The sequence below is a fragment of the Crocodylus siamensis genome, chromosome 2, assembly GCF_052110815.1.
Source record: "Crocodylus siamensis isolate JL-2025a chromosome 2, ASM5211081v1, whole genome shotgun sequence".
In the NCBI taxonomy this organism is placed as follows: Eukaryota; Metazoa; Chordata; order Crocodylia; family Crocodylidae; genus Crocodylus; species Crocodylus siamensis.
The window spans coordinates 234,618,084-234,645,663 of NC_143396.1; the positions used below are offsets into that span (position 1 = coordinate 234,618,084).

A 27,580-nucleotide genomic window follows, 5' to 3' on the forward strand; every position below is an offset into this window, starting at 1 on the left:
TTTTCAAAGCAAAATATTTTGTTTTGAAAATGGCAGCACTAAACATTTAGACACTTCTTTACGTTTTCTTCAGTATTTTCAGCCAATACTCCTTGCTTAATTTGACCTGAATTTGTGACTAGCTTAGCTTACTGGGAAATAACATTTTATAGCAGATATGTTTATTGAAAAGAAATTATCCAGCTCTAATGCTATAATTTAAAATTCAGATTTAATGATGAAAGAAAAAGTATCATGTACCGTATCAATATTTTTTCCTTTTTTGAAAAAGCAATTGATTATTTACTCAGAGGGTTAATTTTTGTGTATGCATGATGTCACTGGACTAGTAGTGAGGTACTTTAGGTTGTCATGGCCAATACCATGTTGAAGGTACTCATTTTTGTCTCTTTCTATATTATATGATTCAGAACAGGGTTGTCCAACTGGTGGCCTGTGAGTGATTAAGTTGCAGTCCCTGGGCTCCCACCAAGTCACTACTCCCCTTATCATTTTGTCTGCAACAGCAGCTGGAGTCTCTAGGCTTCCTCTTTTTCCTCTAGCTTCCACATTTTGCGCCTACCCAGGGGGTGGCATGGTACACCACAGCATAGAATGGGGAGCTCAGGGCGAGGGTTGGGGTAACTTGGTACACTGTGTGGTAGTAGAGCAGGTATCTATGCAGGCATTTGCTGCAGCAGTGGGAGGGGGCATTCATGTGGGGCTGTTGCAGTGGAAGGGGAGGCATTCATGCAGTGTGCTTCCTGGGGATCTGTGACATCCCCACTGATGTGGCCCTTTGTTGCAAAGTTGGACAGCTCTGATTCAGAAGAATCTCCTTTCTGTCTGGCGAAGAACAGGTGCTTAGTATGAGAGGGACCTAGCTAAAACTCCCTCACAATTGGAGGGATAGAGAGCAGGAGCAATAACTAGAAACAAGTGCAGAGGTGAGACTGTTTCAAATAAGGCTTTTTTTAGCATGGTTTGGTTTGTTAGCTTAAGACCTGTTGCTTCCTTGGCTGGTGCTAGACTTCCAGAGAACAGTAATTGGTAGAAGTGGTTCTTAAAGTTTGTGCTTTATTCTTAGCACTTGCTTGAGAAATTAATGGATCTACTCAAGTAGTGCTATTGAAGTCAAACAGATGCTTAAATGTTCTTCTGGACTGGAGGTGTGGTTTTTGTTTCATCCAGGTTGGACAGCAAACTGCAGTCCTTTGATGTTTCTTGCTACCATTGTCTCTCTTTTACATTTGATTTTTGCAAATGTTATGTGAAGAATAAATTTGAAGGCAAATGAAATTTCAACAAGTTCAGAACACAGCTGGTTCCTTCTTGATCAATATTTTGTATAAGGAACATGATATAATTATGTTTTATGGGCTATTGGTTTGTGGACGAAATTCATCATGTTCATTTTTATTCATTAAACTCCTGAGGTTTTTTGCTAACTTCAAGGTCATCTCTCTCCATGATAACAGTTAAGACAAGTTTTTTGGAAGCTCTTGCCATTGAGTCCTGGATTTGAACTACTGAAGGGCAGCAGACGTGTTTCTTACGGGGGAGGCACGGATGGAGGACTCTGCTTGCGAAAGTCACTTCCTGCAGGCTTACTTACAAAGCCAGGATTTCTTTGACTTTCGAGAACTTTGTATGGCCTATGTATATACTGTGTAGATGGATGAGTTGAACTTCTTTTGCAATCTACGGTGTTTGCTTTTAGTTGTCTCTCTTTGTTTGAATGTGAATTCTTCTAATCTTATTTTTTTAAATGGAATTCACACACTCAGAAAAGCTGTGATTAGTTCATCTTTGATCAATCTAAAGAGAAAATCTGAAGAGAAGTAAACACATTCCCCTGTCTAGGCCAGATAATCCCCAGATCTACCTCTAATCCCAAAATTTAAAGGATGTAAGAAAGATCTGTTGTATATCTAGGGCAGCAAGATCATTTTGTAAGGTCCATTGCCTGTGAATGCTTGGATTTTTCAGTTAATAAATCTGCAGGAAGTGGAATCATTGTTGTAGTTGTGAGAAAATATTTCATTTTAAAATGAGAAGAAAAGTCCAAATAGCACAAACCATATTTTACAAACTTTTTATATGGGATTTTAAAAATTTTTGTTCAGAAAATATTGCATCTGATAATAGCCCAAAGTTGAATTAACTGCTTAAAGGATTTTACTTGTCTCAGAACATATATTGAATGTAAATTGTCATGACTAATATATTTAAGACTGTTGTTGAGCAACTTCAAACTTGCAAGTTCTAGCGTGAGTTGTTTTTTAAAATGATTTACAGACCTCTTCAGAACATCCAGGGGCTCATCTGTTCCTCATCTGTTTTATTTAAGAACCACACTTAAAATGTCCCCAGACAGTTGTATTACTTCTTAAAAATCTCCATCTAATTTAAGGCTTAAAAAGTCTTTTTAAAGGAAAATGTATATTAACGTTTTGTGGTGAGGCTCCATCAAAAAATGTTAGCTTTCACAAAACTGTAATCGTACATATAAGAAAACTTTAATATGTTAGCATCTCAAGAAACTTTCATTTACTATATTTTCCTTCTTGAAATGCTTCTGATGCCACACTGGAAATAGTATAGCACTCGAACATGTTATTCAGAGAGGTTGTGGACACTTCAGCCTTGGAGATTTTTAAGACTCAGCTAGAAAAAGCCTTGGCTGGAGTGATACAGTTTGGGATGGTTCTGCTTTGAGCAGAGGGTTGGACGATGACCTCCTGAGGTCCCTTCCACCCTCATTTTCTATGATTCTATGATTATACAGTTTAATACTATCAATAAAAAACCAAATTCCCTTCCATTTATCATTTTCACCATTTGTCAGATTAAGTGTTCTCATTTATACATTTAAGCAAGGCAAAAAATTGAATTGTTGTCTTTTCAGTACTGATTTAGTCTAATGAGAAGCAAATCAGATTTTTACAACTGTTTTAACTACAGACTGTCAAAATGAAATGGAAACCAGTGGCTTGTTCAATAAAGCAGAAAAATCACACTATGAAAGTAACACCAGAAGTAAAAAAAATCAGGATTTTATTAAAAAGAACATTGAGGTATGTATTAATGCCTTAACATTAAAAATGACTGAGCAAGTTATTGATAATTACAGAAAACTATTTTTAAAAAGTTACATTATCTGAACAGTTGGATTCTTTAATCAAAGATTTTATAAGAATGAATCAGATTAAAATGAATGAAATTGTAAAATAAAGTAAATTGTTAATAGTACAAAGTACTGTTAAGATCAGAATTGAGCCTTCATTGCTTGCCAAAATTAAAAGTTAGAGGCAATTCCAAATTAGCTTTTGACCAATGTGATTTTAGATGATCGTATATGAGCAGCAAAGGTAGTTCCCCATCTAGTCCATTTTTGGACAGATACGATTATTATTATTTTTTCCAAAAACAAGAAAAAAGATAATTTAATGTAGCTTTAACATACTGGATGGGCAGTCTTAACATTATCTACCTATTGAATAAGTATACCAATGCAATGCAAGCTGTTTGCCATTTATGATAAATCTTAATTCCTCAACTTTCATCTAGGCAGAACTTAACTTTACATGCTTTGTTTTGGTTTTTGACCTGTTTGCCAAAGTTCTCTGCAGAAGGTTTCTTATTATGATAGAGGTGGGTTGTCTTCTATATCAGGAACTGGAATAAGACTACCAACTTATTTATGGTAGCCACCAGATTTGCTAAAACAAGGTAATAACATTAGGTACCATTACGTAGGGTTAGATTTTAACTGGCTGCACAGAGAATAAAAGTTTTGCTTGTTTAAACATCTTCAGTCTTATGAACAAACCTAGTTTCTGAGTGTTTTTATTCTGCATTTTACCCATAAACACTTCAGTTGGCAAAGGATTCAGGGAACCAAGTGGTTATGCTTGAGGAAGAGAAGAAGAGGTTAATTGAATTATTGAAAGGTACAGAAGATGGAAGTGAACTTCAGGACACTGAGGTATGACGCTTTATTTCTACTGACTTATGACTTCTTAAAGTATAAATATGGATATGTTCTTAAAGTCAAACTAAAATTTTAAGTAGTGGGTTCAAATGATAAAGATTAACTTATGCTACTTATTGGATACATCGACACATGCAATTAATTTGAAGCAATACATCTGGAGCAGTTTGAGCCGGAGTAAACTACTCCTGGGTGCAGCATCTACATGTGCAGTTGGGACAACAGCAGTTTGAGCCAGGGTGGAGCAATTTATGCCAGGGCTGGGTGTACAGAGTGGCAGCCCTGGGCTCCAGGTTGTGGCATTGGGTAGCGGAGGGGCTGACTGAGGCATGAAGGTGTTGACAGTGTGTGGCTAGGTGGCGGGCAGGAGCCTGGTCCTCTGCTGCCTGGGTTTACCAGGTCCAGTTTACCCACACAATTTACTTGCAGTCTGTGTCTAACTGCAGTTAATAACCCCATGGTAAGATAGTACTGTCCCTGACTGTGACAGGGCAGCACTTATGTTCTGGCACAATTGGTAAGAAGACAGAGGAACAGAGGGAACAAGAGCGCCCCACCTTCATGGGAAGTCAGTAAAGCGAGAACTGAGAAGAATTATGGCTTTATTGATGGTGCTGGGGCTGGCAGGGAGAATGGGCTAATGGGGAACTGACCAGATAGGTTCCAGCAGTTGACCCAGAAGTAGAAAAACCTGGGGTTGGGTGAGTTGTTTTCCCTGGAGAGGGGGAGCAGCAGGAGCAGGTGCTTGTGCAGCTGTATGGAGGTGCAGCGATTAACTGACCCCAGCTGGGATTCAACGAGTCCAGCAAAGGAGGATCTGAAAGTTACGAGACTTACCTGAGGTGACAGCTGATGTAAGAGCATCACACTGGAGGCCTGCAAGGAACTGGTCCAGTGAGTGAGGCATTTGTATGTCTGTTACCTAAAGGGAAGAAGAGATGGGACAGCTAAGGGGATCTGCACTGTGAAAATGGGAGTTCTCCCCTTCAGCAGGGACAGAACACAGGGCTAAGCCAGGGAACTGAGTTAAGTTGGCTATTGTTCCAGATCAGGACTCTGTGAATTAAAACAGAACAAAACTAAAATTCCAGTCCTTAATTTGAACACTGGCTGTAGGAGGTGATCTTGAACATGTTCAGAGAAGTATTAATCTGAGATTCTAAGGGCAAGTAAGCCTAAGGACAGACTTAGAGGGGTACTTGTGGGGGTATAAGCCCAAGTGCTGGGAATGGTTCGTGACCCATGCGGCACGTGCTTTATAAGCATTCTTAAGACTGTGTTGGTGCACTGAGCATGGAATGTAATTAAGGAATCGCACGCCAAAACATTTGGTGTGGTAAGGATAGGTTATGGGGATGAAAGAGCCCTGTGAAGAGGCCGAGTAACCAGAGATGTTGCATTGAAAAACAACAGTTACCTCCAAATATTTACTTTTTTCTTTTGGATTTTGTTTAATATCAAAGGCGTAGCAGGCGAGTACCAAAGAGGATTAGCAAATCTGGGGTGGATTAACTGCACATATCTCTCTCTAAGATCCTCAGACTTCCACACTGACAGTACTGTCTTATGGCTTCATTAATTAGTTTACTGCGGCCTAATAGCATCTCACATGTAAACAGTGATGCTTTATTTTGCAGCTAATTAGTCTACTCTGCACTTGAGTGCATGTGTACATGCAGCTGCTGTTAATAGTGTTTTATGGGTTTTTTGGATGTGAAGTTTCAAAGTAATGATCTTAATCTCTTAGTAGTATCAGAGTCTACTCTCTTAAAATTACTTTAATATTAATTACTATGCAGTCTTCTTACTGCTTATAATAATTGACTACCAAGCCCCCACAAAGTTTATATCTGCCATATGTTCACATCATATTATGCTTGACACTTGCCAAGCATTAGGGATGATGAAAATGGTGTTACATCACTTAATGCTGAGACCAGTGTAGATGTTATAAGTACATATTATAGCAACAGCATTAGTTGAATGGCAGTGAGCTGAAACTAAGCAAGGATTCAATGGTATAACAGTGTTGATAGTTTGTAAGCTAGGGACTTTGTAACTATTTTACCATGCCATAACATAGAAGCATTGTAATGCCATTTATCTCAAACAGATTGTAATGTCAATTTACCTTTCAAACAAAGGATTCTTTGAATATAAGGATGCTGTCCTGCAGGTAAGTTACAAGCCTTCTTGATATTGTATCCCCAAACAGTTTTGTAAATTAGTTATCAGACAGACTGACATTTTTGGAAATAGTAAAGCATAGTTATATAGGGCAGACATGCTGAAATAAACCTCCTTACTTTGAGCCAGAGATGTCAGTTTTCCAGTAAATTTTGAATTGGAAAATTTTCCAGAAAATTTTTCGATGCGCTAAATAGAGCACGATCTGATTTAGCATGTTTATTTAACTTATATTTAGTAAGCAAAACTAAAAAAGTACTTCCATGTTAATTTTATATCCCAGTAGCCACAAGTATTTGAGCTGAAATATTTGATTAGGAAAAAAATTAAATACTCTTAATGTGGTTTAAATGATATATTCCAAAAAATTCAAAGCTTTATGTGGAAAGAAATTATTTTTATTGGAATACTTGTGAAAATGGAAAGACAGTACACAATAGCATGTATTTACATTGTTTGTTTAAATTTAAGAAAAAAACCAAAGGCACTGAAAACTGTTGACGCAGTAATTTTAGCACACCCAAAGAACTGTGCATGGTATGCTGTGGTTGTCCATTCATCTACTTCAACAGTTTAACTCTTCCACTGAGGTCATTGTGGTACCTCCAGTTTCACTGTCACTATTTGTAGAATCACTTGCACTACTTATTAGTTTAATTGCAGAATCAGACTGAGGCAAATCTGATTCAGAACTACTTGAACCACATTCTCTTTCACTAAAGGATGGTTTTATCAATGAGTCTATGGGCAAGGGCAACTTATTATCGTACTGTATCTTCTTCACTAATTGTGCTTCTGACTGATTTTCCAGAAGCAAGAGATTTTGAGAAATAGAAACAAGCTTAGTGGTGTGTTTATTTGTTAGTCTATTGCTCTTTTTTGTCTTGACTGAGCTGTAAGCCTTCCAGTCCTGTTCACAAGAAGCTGCTGTTGGTGGAATGCTTAGGATTCTTAGAGCAATCCTGGACAAGTCAGGTGTTACCGTATCCCTTCCACCATGTGAGACGAGACATATTCTCTGCTGCCTGCCAAATGATATCTTTGCTCCAAAGTTTTTTTTTGCATGGTACTCAGCAATGCCTATCATCACGGCTATTTCGTCAATGTTCGGGACATTCTTAGCTACTTCCATACTTGTATCAAGATCAGTAAATAATTGATCTTTTTGGATAGAGGTGGAGAAGGCAAAAGCTCATTTTGATTTTCATTCACTTGTCTGAATATCTCTGGAATATTTTAAAGGCTTGTTGCATCTCCTTCAAGTTTCTTGATAGCCACTGAAACTGGTAGTAGCAAACTGAATGCTCCTTGAACTTGAACACACGTTATGTTCAATAAAGGATTTCTTTGTATATCAGTCTATCCATCTGACATCAGAATCTTTTTCCAAATCGATTTGGAGGCTTGCAATTTGATTTGGACCTTTTAAATTGGTCTCCTGATTTGATTTGGATTTGGGGATTTGGCCACCAAATTGGTCCATACCTTCTCCAAATCAAATCGGGTACCGAAGCTTCACATAGCTGTACTGCCAAGCTTGCCTAATATTGCATTGGCATACATTCATTGTTACTAATGAATTTTAAGAAACAATTTTTAGAAATGGAAAATTTCCCATGGAAAAATAAAGCACTGGAAAATTTTCCGCTCCGCATCTCTGCTTTGAGCAGAAAACTGGGATAAAGAGTGAATACATTTTGGTTGCCTTCATATTCCCAGTACCTGCAAGTGCCCCAAAGCCTTGCAGAGCAACACAATCTTCTGAAAGTGTCCCATAGGCATGGATTTTTCTTAACCCCTGAAAATGGTGGAGGTCAGACTAGAAGGTCATTTCTCTTTTTCCCCTGTATGGAAGAGATGATCCTCTGACTTAAGACTTCAAGGACTATTGCATTTACTTGAATATAAGACAACCCTGAATAATTAGGTTCTATATATGGGAAGTTTATAAACTTGGAAGTTTGCCTCAAATTTGTCTCTGCAAATTTGTTCCCCTCCCACTGCTACAACCGGGAAAATAAGGGGGAGGGGGATCAGGTGCCTCCCTTGCCCTCTGCCTGGCAAATTTTTCTTCCTTCTACAGCCCACATAGTTTCATAGTAGCTAGAGTCGGAAGGGACCTAGGTAGATCATCTAGTCCGACCCCCTGCCTTGGCAGGAAAGAGCACCGGGGTCAGATGACCCCGGCAAGGTGCTCATCTAACTTTCTTTTAAAAATCCCCAATGCTAGGAGCCTGCACCACTTCCCCTGGAAGCCGGTTCCAGGCCCTAGCCGCCCTGACTGTGAAGTAGCGCCTCCTAATATCTAATCTAAACTTACCCTCCGCCAGCTTGTGACCGTTACTGTTAGACTCTGTTCTCCATGAACACATGGAAATGAGGGGCAAATCTGAAAACACTGACAAGATGAATTAATGCATTTTACCTTTATTTTTTTAAACAGATGCAAGTTTTAGTGCAGGGATTCTACAAATATACTTTTAAGCAGCACTTTTGTACCTACATGTATATACAGTAAAAACCATGCATAATATTAGCCCAAAGCCAAAAGGCTCATGATTTACCATGTAATTTATTGTGCTGGGCCCCAGCAGAGTCAACAGCATTTCAAGCCCTGGTGACACCATAGCTCAACACTTCTCAGTAAGTTTGTGTAGTCCAGATACCTCCCACAAATGATCCATGTGATAATTTGCCCCCCACTCATGACTGGAACTGGATGTTGTTGTCACCAGTCCTCAGATCCTCCAAAAATGTATATGTAGATGAGTTGCAGGGCAGCCTGGTCTGACTATACCACAGGGGTGGTGGGGCCATGCTAATCTTATGTGACAAGCTGTGAGACGGGGCAACAAAGGGATTCTGGGTTAACTGTTTGGGGCCCTGTCACAGAGCACTCAGGTGCCCTGCGCCTGAGAGCAGAAATGCCTTGGGAGATGCCCCTAGTGGCAAGAAGGGGGAGGCTCAGCTGCCAGTTACCAGGGCAGCCAGAGTCACAGGTGCTGGTTGCTAGGGCAAGCGGTGGGGAGCCAGCTGACAGGAAAGGGCAGGGCCTTGGTCCTTCTTAAGCCCAAGGCGTGAGGCCAGGAGGGCAGTTCCCCTCTGGTGGCCAAGGGAGGGGGAGCTCGGCCAGTGCCAGACAGAGGGGAGAAGCCTGACTGCATGAGCATCCCCTGATTGCTGCTATGGGTTGGAGTATTTCCCAGTAGGGATTGAATGTTGTTTGGCCGGACGGTTCAGCTTTTTATGTTATAGCCTGGGGGCTTTGTGTTTTTGTATTTGCTGTTTTGACCGGAGGACTGGGTGAGGCTATTAGGGGTTGGAGGACGCCTCATAGGGGCTCCACGGTAGTGTGGAGACCCTGGCACCAGAGAGGGCACAGCATTTGGTGTGCATTGACCCCAGTCCCAGAGCAAGGGGGCAGTGAGAAGCCCTAGAATGAGGGGGGCAGTGAGGACCCTGGAGAGACGGCCACGAGAAGTGAGAAGCCCCAGAGCAAGGGGGGCAGTGAGAAGCCCAGACCAAGGGGGAGGGCAGTGGGAAGCCCCTGAGAGAAGGGAAGGACAGGACCAAATCACAGCCGGGCCCAGATCGAATACCACGTCAGTACCTTTGGCAAGGCTTGGGCTGTGGTGTAGGGGAGGAAAAGGAGCTGCAGATAGTGCCCCCTGGCACCGGGGCACATAAAGTGAGCAGCCTCCTGCTAATTACATCAATCAATCAATCAAGATCAAGGCATGGCAGGAGAGTAAGCAGGCGGTTGGCCCATAACAGGAGGGCAGAGTCACCAATAGAAAGGCTCCAGTAGTGATACTCCTGTCACAGGCCCCATTTGGTGATGTTTGCCAGACATTTAAGGCTGGTGAAGAAACAGGAATAATTGGAAACAGAAAAGAAAGGCACAGCTCAACTGTGGGAATGAAGAGGAAAACTAAATATATGCAGTGTAGTAGCTCACAATGACCTGAGAGAGAGTCAGCACTGAGGGAGATTGCAGACATATATCTTATTTGGATGGGCTGTACTAACTTATCTGAGAGTGATGTGCATCTTATTTTGGGGATCCAGATAAGAGAAGGTGGTGAGGAAAACCCTGTATAAAGACAAAACAAACTGGGGCCAGGGAAATCCCAGATATCCTCTTGTACTTGTGGGCAAGGTACACAAGCCAGATCTGTAAGCTGGCAGCAGGCACAGAGTCCAAAACAGCCTGTCTCATAAGATATTTTGCAGAACACCTTGTGAGACTGGGGGGGGGGCGGTGTTCATGCTGACCAATGGAAGATCATGGATCATGAACCCACCATGGTTCTCAAAGATCCTGAACAACTGTTGCAGCTGGTACAGACTACAGAATGAAGGTCCTGCCACAATGGCTAACCACAGAAAGATACAGGATGCGGTGAGAGCCATGGACATTCTGTCACCCATGTACCTGCTCCCTGGCAATAGTTGCCAGGGTGTTTGGGAGCAGATCTTCCACAAGGTCCTACAGAAGGCCACAGAGACCTGAATTGGCTGATAGCCCACTGAGCTCTCCCAGTGAGAGCACAGAGACACAGAGAGGAGCAGAGGTAGACTGAGCTGCCTAGGGCAACCTGCCAAGGTGCCACAGAAACCATTAACCACCACATTTGGCTACGTTTGTAAGCCAAGGAGGTGTGGAAAAAGATAAAACAACTCTGTGAAGTGGTGACAGGGGTCAGACAGTTGACAAGAGAGGTGGTGCTATACTAGCACCTGTCTAAACACCAGTGGAGACCATCAGCCCACTTCAGTCAGTTTGTGTCCTGCATCAGGAGTGCCCTGTAGAAATCTAGGAACATCCTGATGTACAAACATATGAACCTTGAGGTGGCAGACTGTTAAAATACGTCTGAGTGAACTCCAGTCCTACTACCAGAAATCCGTAAGAGAGGATGAGGAGGATGCAGGCAACTCCAGTTGGCAAAGGGACACTTGGCACAGGCTCTTCAAAGACCTTCCCCCTAGAGAGGGAGTGGACAGTGACAGTGAAGAGGACAACAAGGCAGCGGAGCTGGAGACAGCGATGATGACAGCAGCAGCGACAGCAGCAGTGGAACTGACAGGGACAGTAATAGTGACAGTGAGTGAACTGAACGGGTATATACTGGCTTCTGATCACTTATACCTGTAAAAATGTAATGTCTGTTGTGACAGGGAACCCTAACCCTGTCACGAGGAAGCAGGTTCACCCCCCTTAAGGCCAGAACTTTCTGGGCATGGAGGGCTGGAGAGGAAGCGGTTAAAGGCTGAACCTGGATGGCTAGTCAGCTGACCGGAAGAGGCAGGACTATAAAAACCGTGGGTTAAATGGCAGTAAAGTGGGCAGCAGCCGAAGGGAAGCAGCGCTTCTGAGAGCTCCAGGAAGAAGTTTGAGGAGCGGTCCACATCAGGAAGGGGGAAGCTACGGAAGCCCCTGAGAGATGGCGGCTGCATCCACAACCAGGACTGTAGCCGGCGGTGTAGAGCCAAGACTCTAGCTGACTTCCTGCCCTTTGGGCGGGGGGGCTGGACTTGATGATCTTCCGAGGTCCCTTCTAGCCCTAATGTCTATGAAAATCTATTACTCGAAGCAAGTTCATGTAAGCTGACCTGCTGCATTGATTGAGCATGTGCAGTTATTCTTTTTTTGTGATTATTGAATAACGACCAGTGGTTTGGGGTGAGGCTATTGGGGGGCAGAGGAGGCCTCACTTTTGGGGACCCACTCCAGAGTGGGAACCCTGGCGCCAGTGAGGGCACAGCTTTTTGGGGGCACAGACCCCAGCTCCAGTGAGGCGCAGAGTGAAACAGGGCTGTGGAGAGCCTGAGTGCCAGTAGGGGCGCAGTTTGGGGCAACACAAACCCTGACACTTGAACAACAATCTTAAAAAGGCCAGGGAGATCTGGTTCACAAATATACTTTTGTTTTTCTATTTGGACTGGTAGGGTGTGAATTTAAGGCTGTGTCCTGGTTTTGAACTTGTGACCCCCTGGCTGTGGGGCTGGCACTTGTGCCTCTGGGCTAGGGAGTGCTGTATTCTTGAAGGGAGCAGAAAAGGGGGCCCCAAGTCTCTAGACACTGGAAGGAAAAGCTAGAGCTTTGGAGTCAAACCCTGTTCGGTGGTTTTGGACGGGGAGGCCTAGCTAGAGAAAAAAGGGGTCATGCCATCCTAGGCGAGACCCCAACATACCCAATATAACAGGCAGTCTCCTGCTTGCATAATAACTTTTTCATCAAGATGTGGCAGGTGATATTAGGGCGGGACAGAAGAATTCCAAAGAAGGCTCCAAAGGCTCCCCACGTAAGGCGCGGATGACCAGGAAGATGGAACTGGAAGGACAATGTGTTAGATCTGTACATGGCCCTAATGAGAAATTGGTCATGTGAATCCATATTTATATGCATCTTGTAGACTAACTAAATAAAAAATATATGGTATAAGCTTTCATGAACCTGAGTTCACTTCGTCAGATGCTCTGTAGTCTATAGCAGGAGTGCTCAAACTATGGCTCAAACTCTTGAGCCACTGCATCTGGCCTGTGGGTAAGGAAATTTGGTGGGAGAATGGTGGCCATTAATATGGTTACCCTCTCCCCACCAAATTCCCCAACCCCAAGCCCCATGCGCTTGGTTGGAGCTAGGGTGTGCTCTCTTCCCCTTGCAAGGCCAGGTTGAGGCTGGGCCTCTGTGAAGTTGGGCTATATCCTCTTTTCTCCCCGGGGGCTGGGCCATGCCCTGTTCCCACCCCTCCACAAGGTTTGGCTATGCCCCCTTTTCCATGGGGGCCAGGTTGGGTCTGGGCCATGCCACTTTTTTCCTGGGCAGCTGGGTTGGGGCTGGATCACTCCCCCTTCCCCCCTGCATGGAGCTGGGTTGTGTCCTGCCTCCCTCTCCACAGGGCAGGGTGGTGAAACTCCCTTTTCCCAGTGCAGGGCTGGGCTGCCCCCACCCCACTCCCTGCCCAATGGCCAGATGATGGCTGCCATACTGGCCCCAGCATTGGATCAAAACCACTATCTGACCTGTGGTCAGACAAGGCACAGCTCATCTGGCCTGCTGAGCAACAAGTTTGAACACCACTGGTCTATAGATTAGGTTGAGTGCTACTGGTGTATAATGTACCCTGCCACAGAAAACAACCTTATCCCTTCTTTACTTTTTTAAAATCTTCATACTTAGGATGATCTGGCTTACTACAGATATTATTTTTGTAGTGCTGCAAAATTTTAATTTTTTTTTGAAGGTTAATTCTCTTTAAAAACAAAACAAAACAAAACAAAAAACCCCTACACATCCTGAAAGAAGATATACATCTTTACGCCAGGGGTGTCCAACCTCATTATAACATGGACCACACCAGTGTGGGCTGCACACAACAGGGGTAACACTGCTCCCCTCTCCTCCCACGTGGTCCCATCAGGCTCCATGCCCCAACTATCTTATTACAATTATAATCCAATTTGGGCATTTCCTTTTTTATAGCAAAGATCATAATGAAATTATCAGGGGAGTTGTGACAAATCTTAACTGTTTTGAACTGGATTAGGTGATTTTTCATCAGTTCTTCAAACATTAATATAAGTTTATAGGAAAGAAGAGTTTCAAGGGACTTCGTGAGGTCATCTAATCCAGACTCCTGTTCAAGTTAGGATTGCTCCTGATAAACCATCTCAGCCAGGTGTCTGTCCAGTTTGCTCTGGACAATTTGTATTTTTCTGTTCCAATGCTTCACCACCCTCAGAGTCACAAAGTTTCTCTTCATCTCCAACTTAAATTTATCTGCTGCAGCATGAGGCTATTTCTCCTAATCCTGTCTCCTACAGCCATAAAATAAAACGTATCTCTACCCTGTCTATAATCTCTCTTCAAGGTATTTGAAGACTATTATCAAATCCCTCAGTCTTCTACCACAGTTTTCTGTGGCTGTGCATCAGCCCACCACCTGCCATTTTTCGCAGAAGCTTTTTGTCTTGCTAATCATGGTTTTGCCAAACACGGGAACTTTCAGGAACCTAACCCCAGTGGTTGGCAAGGGAAACCTGTATTGTAATTCAGTTAGTGCTGTTTGATAATTTTTCATTTTTATCTACAAATGCATAAGACATCTTTTATCAGCATTTAAGATGTTTCAAAGGCTCTTTATCAGATCATGCTCTGCCGTATTTACAAGGATATAATTTGTCTGATATATTCTAAGAGGCAAATATTGGGTGCTTACTTCACAGTTGGAGAAGTTTTTTCTGGTTTAATGAGCTGAAAGCATACTGGCAGGAGGACTGAGCACAGGAGTTTCAGTTCCATGAAAATCTTCAATCCGGGTGGCCCTTCAGAAAATAAAAATGTGTTGAACTTACCTTGATATGTAACCTTGACATTAAAGCATGGGTTTTAGATTGGAAATGAAGTTATGCTTGCGTAGTTCATTTCCATATGTAACTTCATTTGTTCAGTAGATTGTAGTTTGAAGTGTTTTTATTAATTGGCCTCAGAAGATGATTTTGTGACTTTTTTTCTCTCTTACTTTTTACAATACATCCTTGGAAGAATAGGCTTTAAATAATTGACTTTTCACTTTTTGAGGAGCTTTCTAACGTATACATATTATTATAAAAGAATAGCAAGTGTTACAGCTAATCCATTTTCTGTTTGTTTTTTGTTTATTTTTGTGGTGGTTTTCTAATTTCTCCTTAGGGTTTTACTAGAATAATGTTCATACATTTCTGACTTCTGAAACCTGTGTCTGTTTGTTATTAATTCCATGCATTTTTTCATTCATAATTCATATTAAAACCCAAGTATTGAATTCAGTTTTGTGAAAGAGGTTGTCAGAAAAAAGTGTGGTGTCTAAAGGGGGGTTTGAAAGTTATTATTTCTGGCATGTATTACAATGATTTAGGACTCTTCTATATCATTTTCTCACAGTACTTCATTTTAATTGGCTTTTTTGCAGAGAATTGCTTTTTAAAAGGGATTACAATAGTATGCTACAAATTGGTCTTAACATATCATTACTAATCCTCCTTTGCTTTTAATTTCAATCATTACAGTTAAATTTAATTTCTTTAAAAAAAACCCAGTGCACTTTTAAAGTTTAACTCAACAGGATGCCATACAGCGAATTTATTATTTGGTGTAGAAAATGAATGCTACAGTTAGATACTCTCTCCCTTATTACTGTAATTTCATGGACCATTCTTTCTCTTATGGTACCGTTTGTTTATAAATGGTTTGGATTATTGGATCCAGTCCTGCAAGATCCTTGAGTATCAATGTGCTACTGAAATCATTTGGATTTCCATATGCCAAAAATTGTAGGATTATTGAAAAAAATCATTTGTTAGCTGAAGAATTCTCTGCACTCAAATTCATACACACCCTACCTTATTTCTCCCATCCCCTTACTTAAAAAAAAAAAGTAGGGACTACCTGCTGCTAGCAGTGTGTTGCTATAAATCCAGGGTAAATCACTTATATTTACATTAATGTCATGGAGGACAGCGCAGCTCCCAATGTCCAACTCTGTGCCTATATGGCCAATATAAAGCAGTACTAAGCACTGGTGTGGACCTCTGTCCAGATGACACTTTTTTGCATCCAGCTGTATGCTGGACATTTACTAATTAGGGTCTCGTTTTGTCTTGATTCTTTTTCTATACTGCTCCTAACGCTGTTAAACAGCTGGATCTAAAATTTGTGGCTCCATCAGCAAATATTTTATGCAAAGCTTAAATGTTGCAAGTTAAAAATGGTAACATAATATCAATGGCACCCAGCAGGAGCGGGAGTGACAGTGGCATGGAGTTATGCCCCCCCACTGTCAACACTTATGCATCATCAGTGGTTTAGATTTATAGTAGGGGTATACTGATAAAGATTTTCTTGGCTGATACTGATAACCAGTGAATAACCAACCATATCGGCAGATGCCAGTCTGATAGCTGATATTTAGTAATAGTGCAAGGCATTTTAAACTACTGACAAAATAAACCTTTTTGCATTTATAATACACACACGCCTCCTTCTTGCTCTGACCCTTGATGAAGAATGCAGTGACCACCTTTTTGCCATACATCTTGCCCACAGTTCCCCATGTAGTCCATGCTGCCATCACGGCTGGGCAGGGCAGACCCTCATGTGGACAGTGGTGCTGGGCGTGTTTGAAGCCCCAGAGCATGCCACTGCTTCAGCACCGGCAGGTGCTGCACAGCTGAGCTCCTGTGGCTGCTAGGGAGAAGCCACTTCTGCAAAGGTGCCAAGTGCCTGGCAGAGCAGAACGTCCCTCACGCAGTGCCTTACCCCACCTGCACACAGCCCATTGTCTCTGTGGCAGCTCTAGTGCTCAGGCCCCTGTTGCACATGCAATGTTGCCATGGCAGCAGCAGCAGGAGCCAGTAACAGTCCCTTTGTTGCTGGGGGCGGTGCCTTGTGACTGTTTCCTGGTGCCTGCTCCTGCTGCTTGCCAGGACCTGTAGTTTGCCTCAGGCTCAGACTGGAAGTGGGGTGTGGGGATTGGACTACACTTGCCTGGGTGCTTCTGGTGCGTGGCTGTGATTATCGGCTACAGCGACCAAAAAAAGCTGATAGCCGATAACATCATTTTTTCTTTTATTAGTGCCAGTCTGATAGCCAACCGATATATATTGGTGCAGCCCTAATTTATTTAGTTCTTAAACATATTGTTTCTTTGGGAAATACGTTAAGTTGATTGCCTTAAAGCCTCTTCCTTTGGACAGATGAACTGACTGTTTTACTTTCTTTTTTTTTTACAGGAGGATGCATCTGGTTGGCTAGTAGCTGGAGAAGGGTACACACCTGAACCAATGGAATTTCATCACCTAAATGAAATAGATGCTAAACTCCAAATAATAGTTTCTAATGGGGATAGCTCCGCAATTCATAGCTCCTGTTCTAAAGTTCCAAGCCAAATTTATCAGGTACAGTACTGTACAGTACTTATAAATTACAGATTTGTTGCATGAAATATGTTTTGGGATCAAATGAAAATAAATATATTTTTAAATGCATTTTGCATTTTTTCAGAGTTTGATCTCAATATACTTGACAATAGTAAAGTAATGAAGTTGGTTCAATGAGGTCATTTTTATCACTGGTATGTCTTGTCTGTTTCTGAATATCATGAGAAAATGTACGTCATCTTCTCCTTTTAAGTGGTGTATGTTTCAAGCATGTTCTACTTTTTTAGTGTTTATTACAGAACTTGGATTTAAAATTTGTGGCTTCATCAGCAAATATTTTGTGCAAAGTTTGAATTTTGCTAAACACATTGGGTATTAGTTGCAAATTAAATATGGTATCTGTAGCAGGGCACTAAGGTGTCTGCTACCTGAAAAGCAGCAGCATGGCCTCAGGTGCTGGTTAATAGGGGCAGCCAGGAGGAGCTAAGGGGCCTACATCTGGTGAGTCAGCTGACTGGAAGGGGCAGGGCTGACTACTATAAGACCCAGCTTGGAGGTGGTGAGTGCTCTCTCGCTCTCTCTCTCTCTCTGGTGGCAGATAGGAAAAAGGAGTACTGCCTGAAGGTGGGAAAGAGAATATGGCTTGAATGTACCAGCCGTGAGTTACACGGGTGAGAGGTGGTGTGGTTGGACGATGTTTAGCCAGGAGGTTTAACTTTGTGTTATAGCCCAGGGGCTTGTGTTATTGTTTGTTGTTGTCGTTATTGGAGGACCGGGTGAGGCTATTAGGGGTTGGAGGAGGCCTCATAGGGGCTCCACGGTAGCGTGGGGACCCCAGTGCCAGAGAGGGCACAACATTCAGGAGTGCACTGACCCCAGCCCTGAAAAGGGGAGCAGAGGATTGGAAGCAGGCCAGGTAAGGCCAAGGCCGCCTGAGCCCTAAGGCGAGAAGCCCCAGTGCGGGTAGTTGTGAGAAGCCCCAGTGCGAGACAAACCAGCAAGCGCCAGTGAGGGCACAGGCTGCGAGACAAGCCAGCAAGCGCCAGTGAGGGCGTGGAAAGGGAAATCAACCAAACAATGTCTGGTACGTCTGTGAGGCTTGGGGTGTGGTACAGGTGTGGTTGGAGCCACGCATAACCCATAAGGCCAGGGTGCACCGAGTCACCCAAGGTAGCACTAAGACTGAGACACATCAGAGCACCGTGCCAGACAGGACTGAGGGCAGCCTCCCTTAAACATTGTTAACATCAAACATGTGGCAGGCGAGATTGTGAGGGTGCTTTTGTTATCACCTTGGCACGGTAGGGGGCGCTAGGGGAGGTCACGGCCACCCCTAGGATCCCGAGCTGTTACAGTATCATATTATTGATGGCAGTACTATCTTTTGGGCATTCAGGTTAGTAGGTCTGCACCGATAAAGATTTTTTTGGCCAATATCGATGGCTGATTATTAACCAGCCATATCAGCCAGTACTGATCTGATAACCAATATGCAGCCTAGCAGCCTGGAGAGCAGCATCTGTCTGGTAAGTATTTTTGGGGGAAGTGGCATGGGGTGGCAGATTGGGGCCCCCATGATGAGGGAGGGAGTGGGGCTGGGGCAGGGGCAGGGCAGGGTGCAGGACAGAGCTGTGGGTGGCTCGTCCTGGGGATGTAGGGGTGGGGAGTGGGACCAGCACCCTGCTGCTGTGCATGCCCCTGGGGGAGGCATGGGGGGCATGTGCCCCCCAGATTTTTGCGTGGGGTGAGGGTGGGCTGTCCACTGCAGGCTCGAGGCCGGGGCTGTGCCAGCCTCTTCCCAGCAGGGGGGGCTGGGCTGGGGCTGTGCTTGGGGCAAGCAGGGGCTGGCCATGTGGTGGCAGTGCTGGGAGGAGGGGCTTTGGTGTGGGCTACAGCCACCTCAAAATTTGCTGTTGCCCCCTCCTATAACCCCTTCTCCCAGTGCTGCCCTCCCTGCCCCTGCCAATCCCAAGTGCAGTCCTGGCCCAGGCCACCCCTGCTGAGAAGAAGCTGGCGCATCCCCTGCCTCCAAGCCTGCAGCGGGCAGCCTGCCCTTGCCCTGCACACAAATCCAGTGAGCATGTGCCCCATGCCTCCCCCGGGGGTGCTCGCATGGTGGGGAGCTGCTCCCATTCCACACACCCCCAGTGCCCCTTGGACAAGCCGCTTACAGTTCTGGCCCAGGCCTCACCCCACCCTGGCTGGGCAGTGCCTGCCCCTGCCCCACTCTCTCCCTTACCATGAAGTCCTCTATCTGTCCCCCCCACCTCTTCCCTCCCCTCTGAGCCTTCCCCCCGCCACTCTTACCAGCCAGATGCTGCTCTCCAGGCTGCTGGGCTGAGTGCCTGGTGGTGTGCATGCTGCATTTATGTGCATGCATGCAGCATTTATCAGTGGGATTATCAGCCAAAAAAAGCCCATTGCCAATAATGTTGATTTTTCTTTTATTGGTTCCAGTCTGATATAGACCGAAATACCAGTGCACCTCTACAGATTAGGCTTGCTTTCACTTATGAGGATTCCAAAGGTATCCCCTTATCCATTGTATGTCTGTTAAAGAGTAGTAAAAGATATCGAAAAGTTAATTATTCTTCAGAGGCTGGTAAAAGCTGTTGGGGTTCACCCCTATGCTCAAACTTTATAGGTGAAGAAGTTCTTTCTCATTCTTGTCTTTTGGGGATGTAGTTTATCATAAGATAACAGGAAGGTTGTGGCAGCTAAAGTAAAAATACCAGTGTGCTTTTTTAATACTTCATAAAAACGTACAGTATGGTGTTAATGCTTATAAATAAAAATATGATATCCCTGTTTTGAAATATTCTTACACACATGTGTTTATTCTTGTGTGCTATAACTCATATGCTCTTTGGACAGATACACCTAAGGGTATGTCCTTGTCACTTCTGTGTGCCTCTCCCCAGGAATGCCACTCTGGCAACCTACTCAATATGCACTAGTTTTGAAGCTGAGGTAGTGAAGCTGTCCTGGGTTCATCTCTCTCACCACTGCTCTTGTGATCTCTGTGTGTGGTATGCTTGAGAGTAGTGGTGGGGAGTGCTTTGAGGTGGCTTCCCTGTCTTGTTTCTGGGATTAGTTCTTGCAGAGTGGGGATGGTTGGGTGAGGCATGTTTATTTGTGAAATAGACATCCTGAAATATGTATCTGCAAAGCCAAGCATCCTAGTTCATTTATTTGTGGGGATGAAAAACATCTCAAAGAACTAAAGTAATTAATCTATTGTTTTCATTGAGGTTGTGGCAGTTTTTAAATATAATATTATTAGTTGTATTTTTTATTTTACTTTTATTTTTACAGTCTCTAGATTAACTCCTTCCTAGCATTCTATTTCTATCCCAGTTCATAATTTAGTTGTGAGACTGCAAATGGAAACTTTCTAATGCTGATATTTAATCTCATATTAGTAATGGCTTTTTAGTATGTGAAGCAACAACCCCATCTGGTGGTAATTTAATCACCTACATGGCTCATCACATGAATAGTAAAGTGCTAATGCCATGAGTCTAATTGAAGAAGGCAGTGGTAAGCACACTACTGGACTAAAATACTCTAATTGCAATCATTAGTATTTTTCTGAAATCTACAGAGTTTTTTATGTTAACTTCACCACAAAAACTGCACCTGAGTCCACTATTCTAGAATATCCTTTTTTAACCATTTTATTATATTTCTTGTATGGTTATAAAAATTTAGAAACTAAAACTTAGGTATAGACAACAGAAGTTGTGTAATGACTTTCAGGTCTGAAGAATAAATAGGGTAGGTTTTTTTTAGATAGTCTCATTTAGGAAATTATTTGTGAGATTTTGTAGGATACCTTTTGTTTGTATGCAAATAAATGTTCAGCTTATGAGTGAATTGCATGAAATGTATCTTGTAATTGAAATATTTAAAAGAACTTGAAATGTCTTTAATGCATTTATTGAGGTGATAGCTTTTTAAACATTTTTGCGTTAGCTAATGTGTACCTAGATAATAATTACTGCTCATATAAATCTTGAATTTGTTTATATGGCTTCACTCCTGAGTGAAAGTCAGGTTTCCTCATTTCTTAGCCCCAGGATCTCACTGGAGTGTTCTGGATTTCCTCTCTTCCAGACATACCCCCAGGATTTCTGGGGTGTGTTTCTGCAAAGGGGGAAAGTCAGGGTTCCTCCCCTTCTATAGAAGCTCTCCTGGCAATCTCTGTGGCGAGTCTCTGGCAATAGGGAACCCTGGAAATAGGGCACCCCAGTAGATTTCAGGGAGCATCTCTGTAGGTGAGGAAAGATGAGCAGGAACTTCTGAGGTTTGAGATATGCAGGACTGGGCCCCTCAAGCCTTGGGAGTGCCTGCACTGGGCAGCAGGAGACTGCCAGCAGTTCTGGCCAAGATGTTTACCAACTTCCAGCCCCTGTCAGTGTAACTCTAGAATACTCCATGCAGGAGATTCATTTCCCAGACACCACAGTGAAAGTTTGCAGTGGCCACATTGCCACCACATTGTATCAGAAATCTACTGACCTCCACATCTATCTTCATGCCATCAGCTTTCATCCTAAGTACACCACTAGATCTGTTGTCTACAGCCAAGCTGTATGTTACAACCAGATCTTCTGGGATTCCTGTTCAGTTACAATTACCATACGACCCCAACACTGTAACCGCTGAAATTAGCAAAGGCAGACGCAAACTTTTTTTCTGACCTGGTGCAATACCAACCTCGAGACAAGGACAACAGCTTGAACACATCATTAGTGACCTCTAATCCCTTCTGGGAAAGGATAACTGTCTCAAGGTAGCCTTTAGGAACAAACCTGTCCTGGCTCACAGGCAGCCCCACAACTTCAAGCACTGTCTCTCAGACAATACACAGGCTAACTTCTGTTCTCACGAGGCACCAGGCCTTGCAATAGACCTAAATGCCTCATGTGTTTCCACATCAACACAGACCACATCATCACTGGACTTAATAACAAGGAGTACAACATCTAAGATTCATTCACCTGCAACTCTACCAATGTCATATATGCCATCACCAGCCTCAGATGCTTGTCTGCTGTCTACATCAGATAGACAGGGTGAGCTCAGTGTGTAATAATGAATTAACACAGATCCAACATCAGCTTCATAAGACACAAAAGCCTGTGGCAGAACACTTCAACTTCCCTGAAAACTCCATTGCTGACCTCAGGCTAAAAAATTTAAGATCAGTTTGAATGGGAAACTGAAACAAGAAATCATCCACAAACTGGACTGCGTTAAATATGGTCTAAACAAGGACTGTGCCTTCTATTTTCATTACCTAGATTAGTTTTTGTGACCTCTTTTTTTTCTTTTGGTTTAATGTTTTTGTCTCTTCCAGCACTGTCCCTCTCCCCCCCAATTTCTCTGTCTCTTCCCCACTTGCCTTTTGTATTCTAATTTCTCTCTCCTTATACTCTGCTTTCTGCAAATCCTTTCACAGCATTTGTTGAAGGGAACTTTAGTGCCCTTGTACTCTCTCCATATATCTTATTTAGTTAGTTTGTGAAGCTGTATGTCTACCCTGCCTTCTGACTGCCTTCAGACTAACCTGGTTAACTACCTTTTTCTGCCTGTGTTCTCCCATCATAAAGCAAAAAGACATCCACTGCAATAAAGTGGCACATTTTATTAGGGTTGTTGGTTGTTGCTGTATAGGTCTAAGGACATAGGCAGACAAGGTTCTTTGGATAAATGCTGTATCTTTTATTACACCAACTAAATAGTTGGAAAAATTGTTCTTTGCAAACTTTTGGGCATCAAAATGGCACTACAATATGCCAACCTGTGTATGGCCCGCCTAGAAGAACAATTCTTCAAGAACAGCACCAACAAATCCATGCTATACCTAAGATATATGAATGATATCATCATTTGGACCAAAAATCTGCTGTCTCTAATTGATTTCCATCATAAATTCAGTAATCATCACCCCTCCATCAGATTATCGCTTGAATACGCCAGCACCAACATCTCCTTTTTAGACACTATGATCAATAACCAGAATGGTAAACTACAACCACCATATACAAGAAACCCACAGACCACCATACATATCTACACAGAACTAGTAATCACCCTAAACATACAAAGAAAGCTGTAATTTACAGCCAAACTCTCCAATACCACCTAATTTGCACTGAGGAGAATACCTGCGATTGCCACCTTGCAAATCTCAAAAGGGCTTTCATCCAACAAGGACACCCCTCCAGAGTGATAGATCACACTTTTGAAAGAGCCATCTGTATACCACATGAAGAATTGCTGCTGTACAAAAAGAAAATCCCCACAAATTGTACACCATTAATTATGACATACCATCCTTTCCTGGAACCTATATGGAAAATCCTCAAACAATTTCAACCCATACTAGAAGATCCAGTTCTCAAAGACATCTGTCCAGAACCAACCATCATAGCTTTTAAACAAGCATCAAACCTCACTAACCTCATTACCAGAAGCAAACTGCCTATGGCACACATCGAATGGATCCAGACCATGCCAAGATAAGAAATATAAAACCTGCCAACACATCTCCACCACTCCTACAATAACTCCACCCCAGACTAGAACAATCACCATTCCTGGATATTACACCTGCAGCTCCAGAAATGTAATATATATCATCCAGATACCCTGATAGTAAATAGGTAGGAGAAACCAAACAACTGTGCACCAGAATGAATGCACACTGAAAATCTATCGAAGACAAAAATATCCAATTATTGGTGGGTGCACACTTCTCACAAAAGAACCATTCTCTCTCTAATCTCTCAGTTTTAGTCTCAAAGGGAATTTACAAAACACCTTTCATAGACAAGCCCATGAACTTCACTTCATAGATCTACTGGATATAAAAAATCATGGACTAAATATAGATATTGGATTTATGGCACATTATAACCTGCCTGCCATTCAGTAACCCCAGGTAAACTCTCTACAGTTTACTAGCTTGCATTCTTTCACCAGATCAACATCTCTCTTCCTTTGCTCCCCCCCACCTATTGTCTACAACACATCTGCATTTTCACAGATCTGCATTTTTGCATATTGGCTTCTAATTTACCCAGGTGACAGCATATTCTCTCCAGTGCCTGAAAAGAGGCATTTGTGTCCAAAAGCTTGCTAAGAACAATTCTTCCAACTATTTAGTTGGTCTAATAAAAGATACCACATTTACCCAAAGAACCTGGCCTGCCACAGTTTATACCTTTTTGTTGTGGCCACATTGTGGCACAACAAAAGGTATGGACATCTATTTGCTGTTGCTATGTGCTACTGTAAAAAATTTTATGGTGGCACAAAGATGACAAAAGGTGTTGTCTGTTTCTGGTCTGAGTTCCCTTTGTACCAGAAGAAATCCTTCAGAAGATGTGATAGAAAAGCTGATTTTGATTTTGCAGGGTATATTGTAAAGAGCAAAAAGACCAAGAAAGCATTTTTTCTCTCTCTCCTTCTCTCCCTGCATCTGGGTTTTGGAAGTCTCTCTTTTTTTTCTTCCATAATATTTCTAAAATTCATCCTCTCTGCCTTGATAACCAAATAATTTTGGCCATAACTTCATCATCTCTTTTTTCACTACTGTAACAAGTTCCTCTTGATCTTTCAATACTAACCGTTGCCCTTTTTGGTTTGTCCAAATTTACACTGCCAAATCCTTCCTTGTCTATTATTTCAGTCATGCTGTGCCTGTCCAGCTAGCCATTCCACTGGCTTCTCATTGTAATGAGCATTTACATTCAAATTTCATTTTCTTGCTTTCCCAACTTCACGTCATACAGCTGCTCCTTTCATTTCTGACTTGGTTTGCTGTTTTGCTTATTAAGTGATTTCAGCTTTGATACCCTTTTCATTTAACCTTCATACATTCCCATGGGGTAATTTCCTACCCCAGACACATATTTTCAGTAGTATCTTAAAGTTAATTAAATCTAAAACTTTTTCTTTTTAGGACATTGTCACTAGCACCCCAGTGCAAAATATCGCCAAAGAACAGCCAGCTTACATGAATGGTTTGCTCTCTGTGGATGAAAAACTGCCCAGGGTAACGTGTTACCCCAGGCATGAATGTGTTTTTCCATATGGGGTAACAACTTACCCCAAGCCCATGTTGTAAGTAAGTTGTTACCTCTGCAATTTCTGTATTAATGACAAGCTTAGACCTGTTTGGCCTCTTTGGGTAGATGCAGCTGAAAGGTCAGCATTCATTCACACAGCATTCATGTCTACTTCAGGTATCCATGGTAACTAATGGATAGCCATCCTCCACTGCTTTTGCAGAAGATGTGGTAATCCCTTTTGCTAACCACTTTGTTTGCAGGCTGCAAGGTCATCAAAACACCCTGCCCTTTGCCAAATTCACCTCTCCTTTCTTTTTTCATGCCAAAACTCTGCTTCACCTGCTCTTTTCATAACATACAAGCTAGTTTGCCCTGCCTTTGTTGGAAGTGAGGACAAGGAGCAAAGGGACAAAATAAATAGAACATCATCATACTGCAATACAGAATACACTATGGAATCCCCTTCAATGGTAAGGACTTGACACCCCCCCCCGTCCCCCTTTTACGTGCTCTCAGTAAGTCTCTGCATGTGTGATTTCCAGACAGCATCCACCTATATTTAGCTTGCCTGCAAAGGGTGGATGCTGGTCTCTGGCTTCTGTGCCCAAGAGGAGAGGGTTCTATCTATGCTGCCATAGGGCAAGGTGGAATTGCTTCTGTGACAGCATAGGTGGACAGATTTGTCCTTGATTGTTATTTATATGCATTCAGCAGCAATCACTTTTTTCTTTTTTTTCTGTAGTCCAGGATGGGATGGCAGCATGTATTCAGCGCTGAAGCCTGTCTTGCACAGGTAACCGGGGATGACAGCAATACATCCACTGATGAAATTTTATCCCAAGGTAGTGAGGATGCTGACTTTGTTCCAGACATGGGAGATTGTTCAGAGCAAGAAGACCACATGTCTATGGAACCTTCATCTAGCTCAGATAAGCAGGAGTTGGTGCCACAAGCAGAAGTGATGCCAACACTTCCAGTGGGAAAGGGAAGGGGACCAGCCTGAGGCCACCATGGAAGACTGAGGAGAGCTACAGCAGGACGTGGAGCAGAACCACTGCCACCACCCCCAGAAAACATTACAGATGATGACACCTTTAGAGGAAAGAATGGCAGAGTGTGGGGGAAAAAAAGTCCATGGCTAATACATCATCGGAGAACAGCCAAAGACATAGTCCATGAAATTGCTGGGCTAGCAAGAGAAGTAATAAAGACACCGTGATGGAAACGTTCCACCTGTTTCTCTCATAAGATACCCTGATGACTGTTATTATAAGGGAAACAAACAGAGACACAGAAAGAAGATTCAGGGAGTGGAATGGTAGCCATCCTGAAAATAGAAAGGAGTGGAAAAGCTGGATGAAACAGACCTGAAAGCCTACATTGGCCTCCTGATACTGAGTGGGCTATACCATGGTGGTCACAAGACACTGGAGGAATTGTGGGAGCAATGCAGTGGGTGACCTTGTTTCCATGGCACAGTGAATTTAAAATGATTCTGTCAAATCACCAGCTACCTGAGATTTGACAACAAACTGACACATGAGGAAAGGAGAGCTGTGGACAAGCTTTCTGCCTTAAGAGATATTTGGACACAATCTGTGGAGCAGCTCAGGAAATGGTATATTCCAGGAATACATCTGATGGTTGATGAGCAGCTCATTGCATTCAGGGGTCACTGTCCCTTCCAGCAGAATATGCCCAGCAAACCTGTCAAATATGGCTTGAAAATTTGGTGGTGCTGTGATTAAGGACAACAAGAAGTCCTTTTTTAAATACATAGGGGTAAAAAGAAGGTTCTGGGTAATGTGGGGCCCCTGCAGGACACGTTAGGAAATTTGGTCGTCACACCAGATGACAAAGCCAACATATTTAATGATTTCTTTGCCTCCATTTTGCTAAGCATGGACCGAAGCAGTCACCCCCCTGCTGAACCCCCCTTAGGCCCCAGGGGAGGCACACCTAGGCCAAGGGTTAGTGAGGAACTAGTTAGGGAACTTCTGGAGGGAATGGATGTATCCGGACGATCTCCATCCTAGAGTACTAAAGGAATTGGCTGAGGTCATTGCAGGACCCCTGGCACAGCTTTATGAGCACTCGTGGTGCTCTGGCGTGGTGCCAGAGGACTGGAAGAGGGCCAGTGTGGTTCCCATTTTCAAAAAGGGGAGAAGGAGGACCCAGGAAACTATAGGCCAGTTAGTCTTAACTCGATCCTGGGCAAGCTTTTTGAGAAAATTATTCTGGCACGTATCCATGAGGGGCCAGCAGGGGAGATTATGCTTAGGGGCAACCAACACGGGTTCATCAGTGGCAGGTCCTGTCAGACCAACCTGGTGGCCTTCTATGATCAGAACACCAAATCATTAGATGCAGGGGTAGCAGTGGACATAGTCTTCCTAGACTTTCAAAGGCCTTTGAC

The 27,580-nt window shown here is 43.0% G+C and overlaps 1 protein-coding gene across 4 annotated transcripts in view; it reads left to right on the forward strand.

Moving 5' to 3' along the window:
• The window catches only part of FSIP1 (fibrous sheath interacting protein 1), a 176,569-nt gene that overhangs the window by 35,640 nt on the left and 113,349 nt on the right, over window positions 1-27,580 (forward strand). For all 4 annotated transcript variants that reach the window (XM_090033469.1, XM_090033472.1, XM_090033471.1 and 1 more), the window contains 3 exons: window positions 2,944-3,056; window positions 3,860-3,967; window positions 16,937-17,101. In XM_090033469.1, the coding sequence (XP_089889595.1) occupies window positions 2,944-3,056; window positions 3,860-3,967; window positions 16,937-17,101 (386 nt within the window). The remainder of the gene's footprint in view (window positions 1-2,943; window positions 3,057-3,859; window positions 3,968-16,936; window positions 17,102-27,580) is intronic.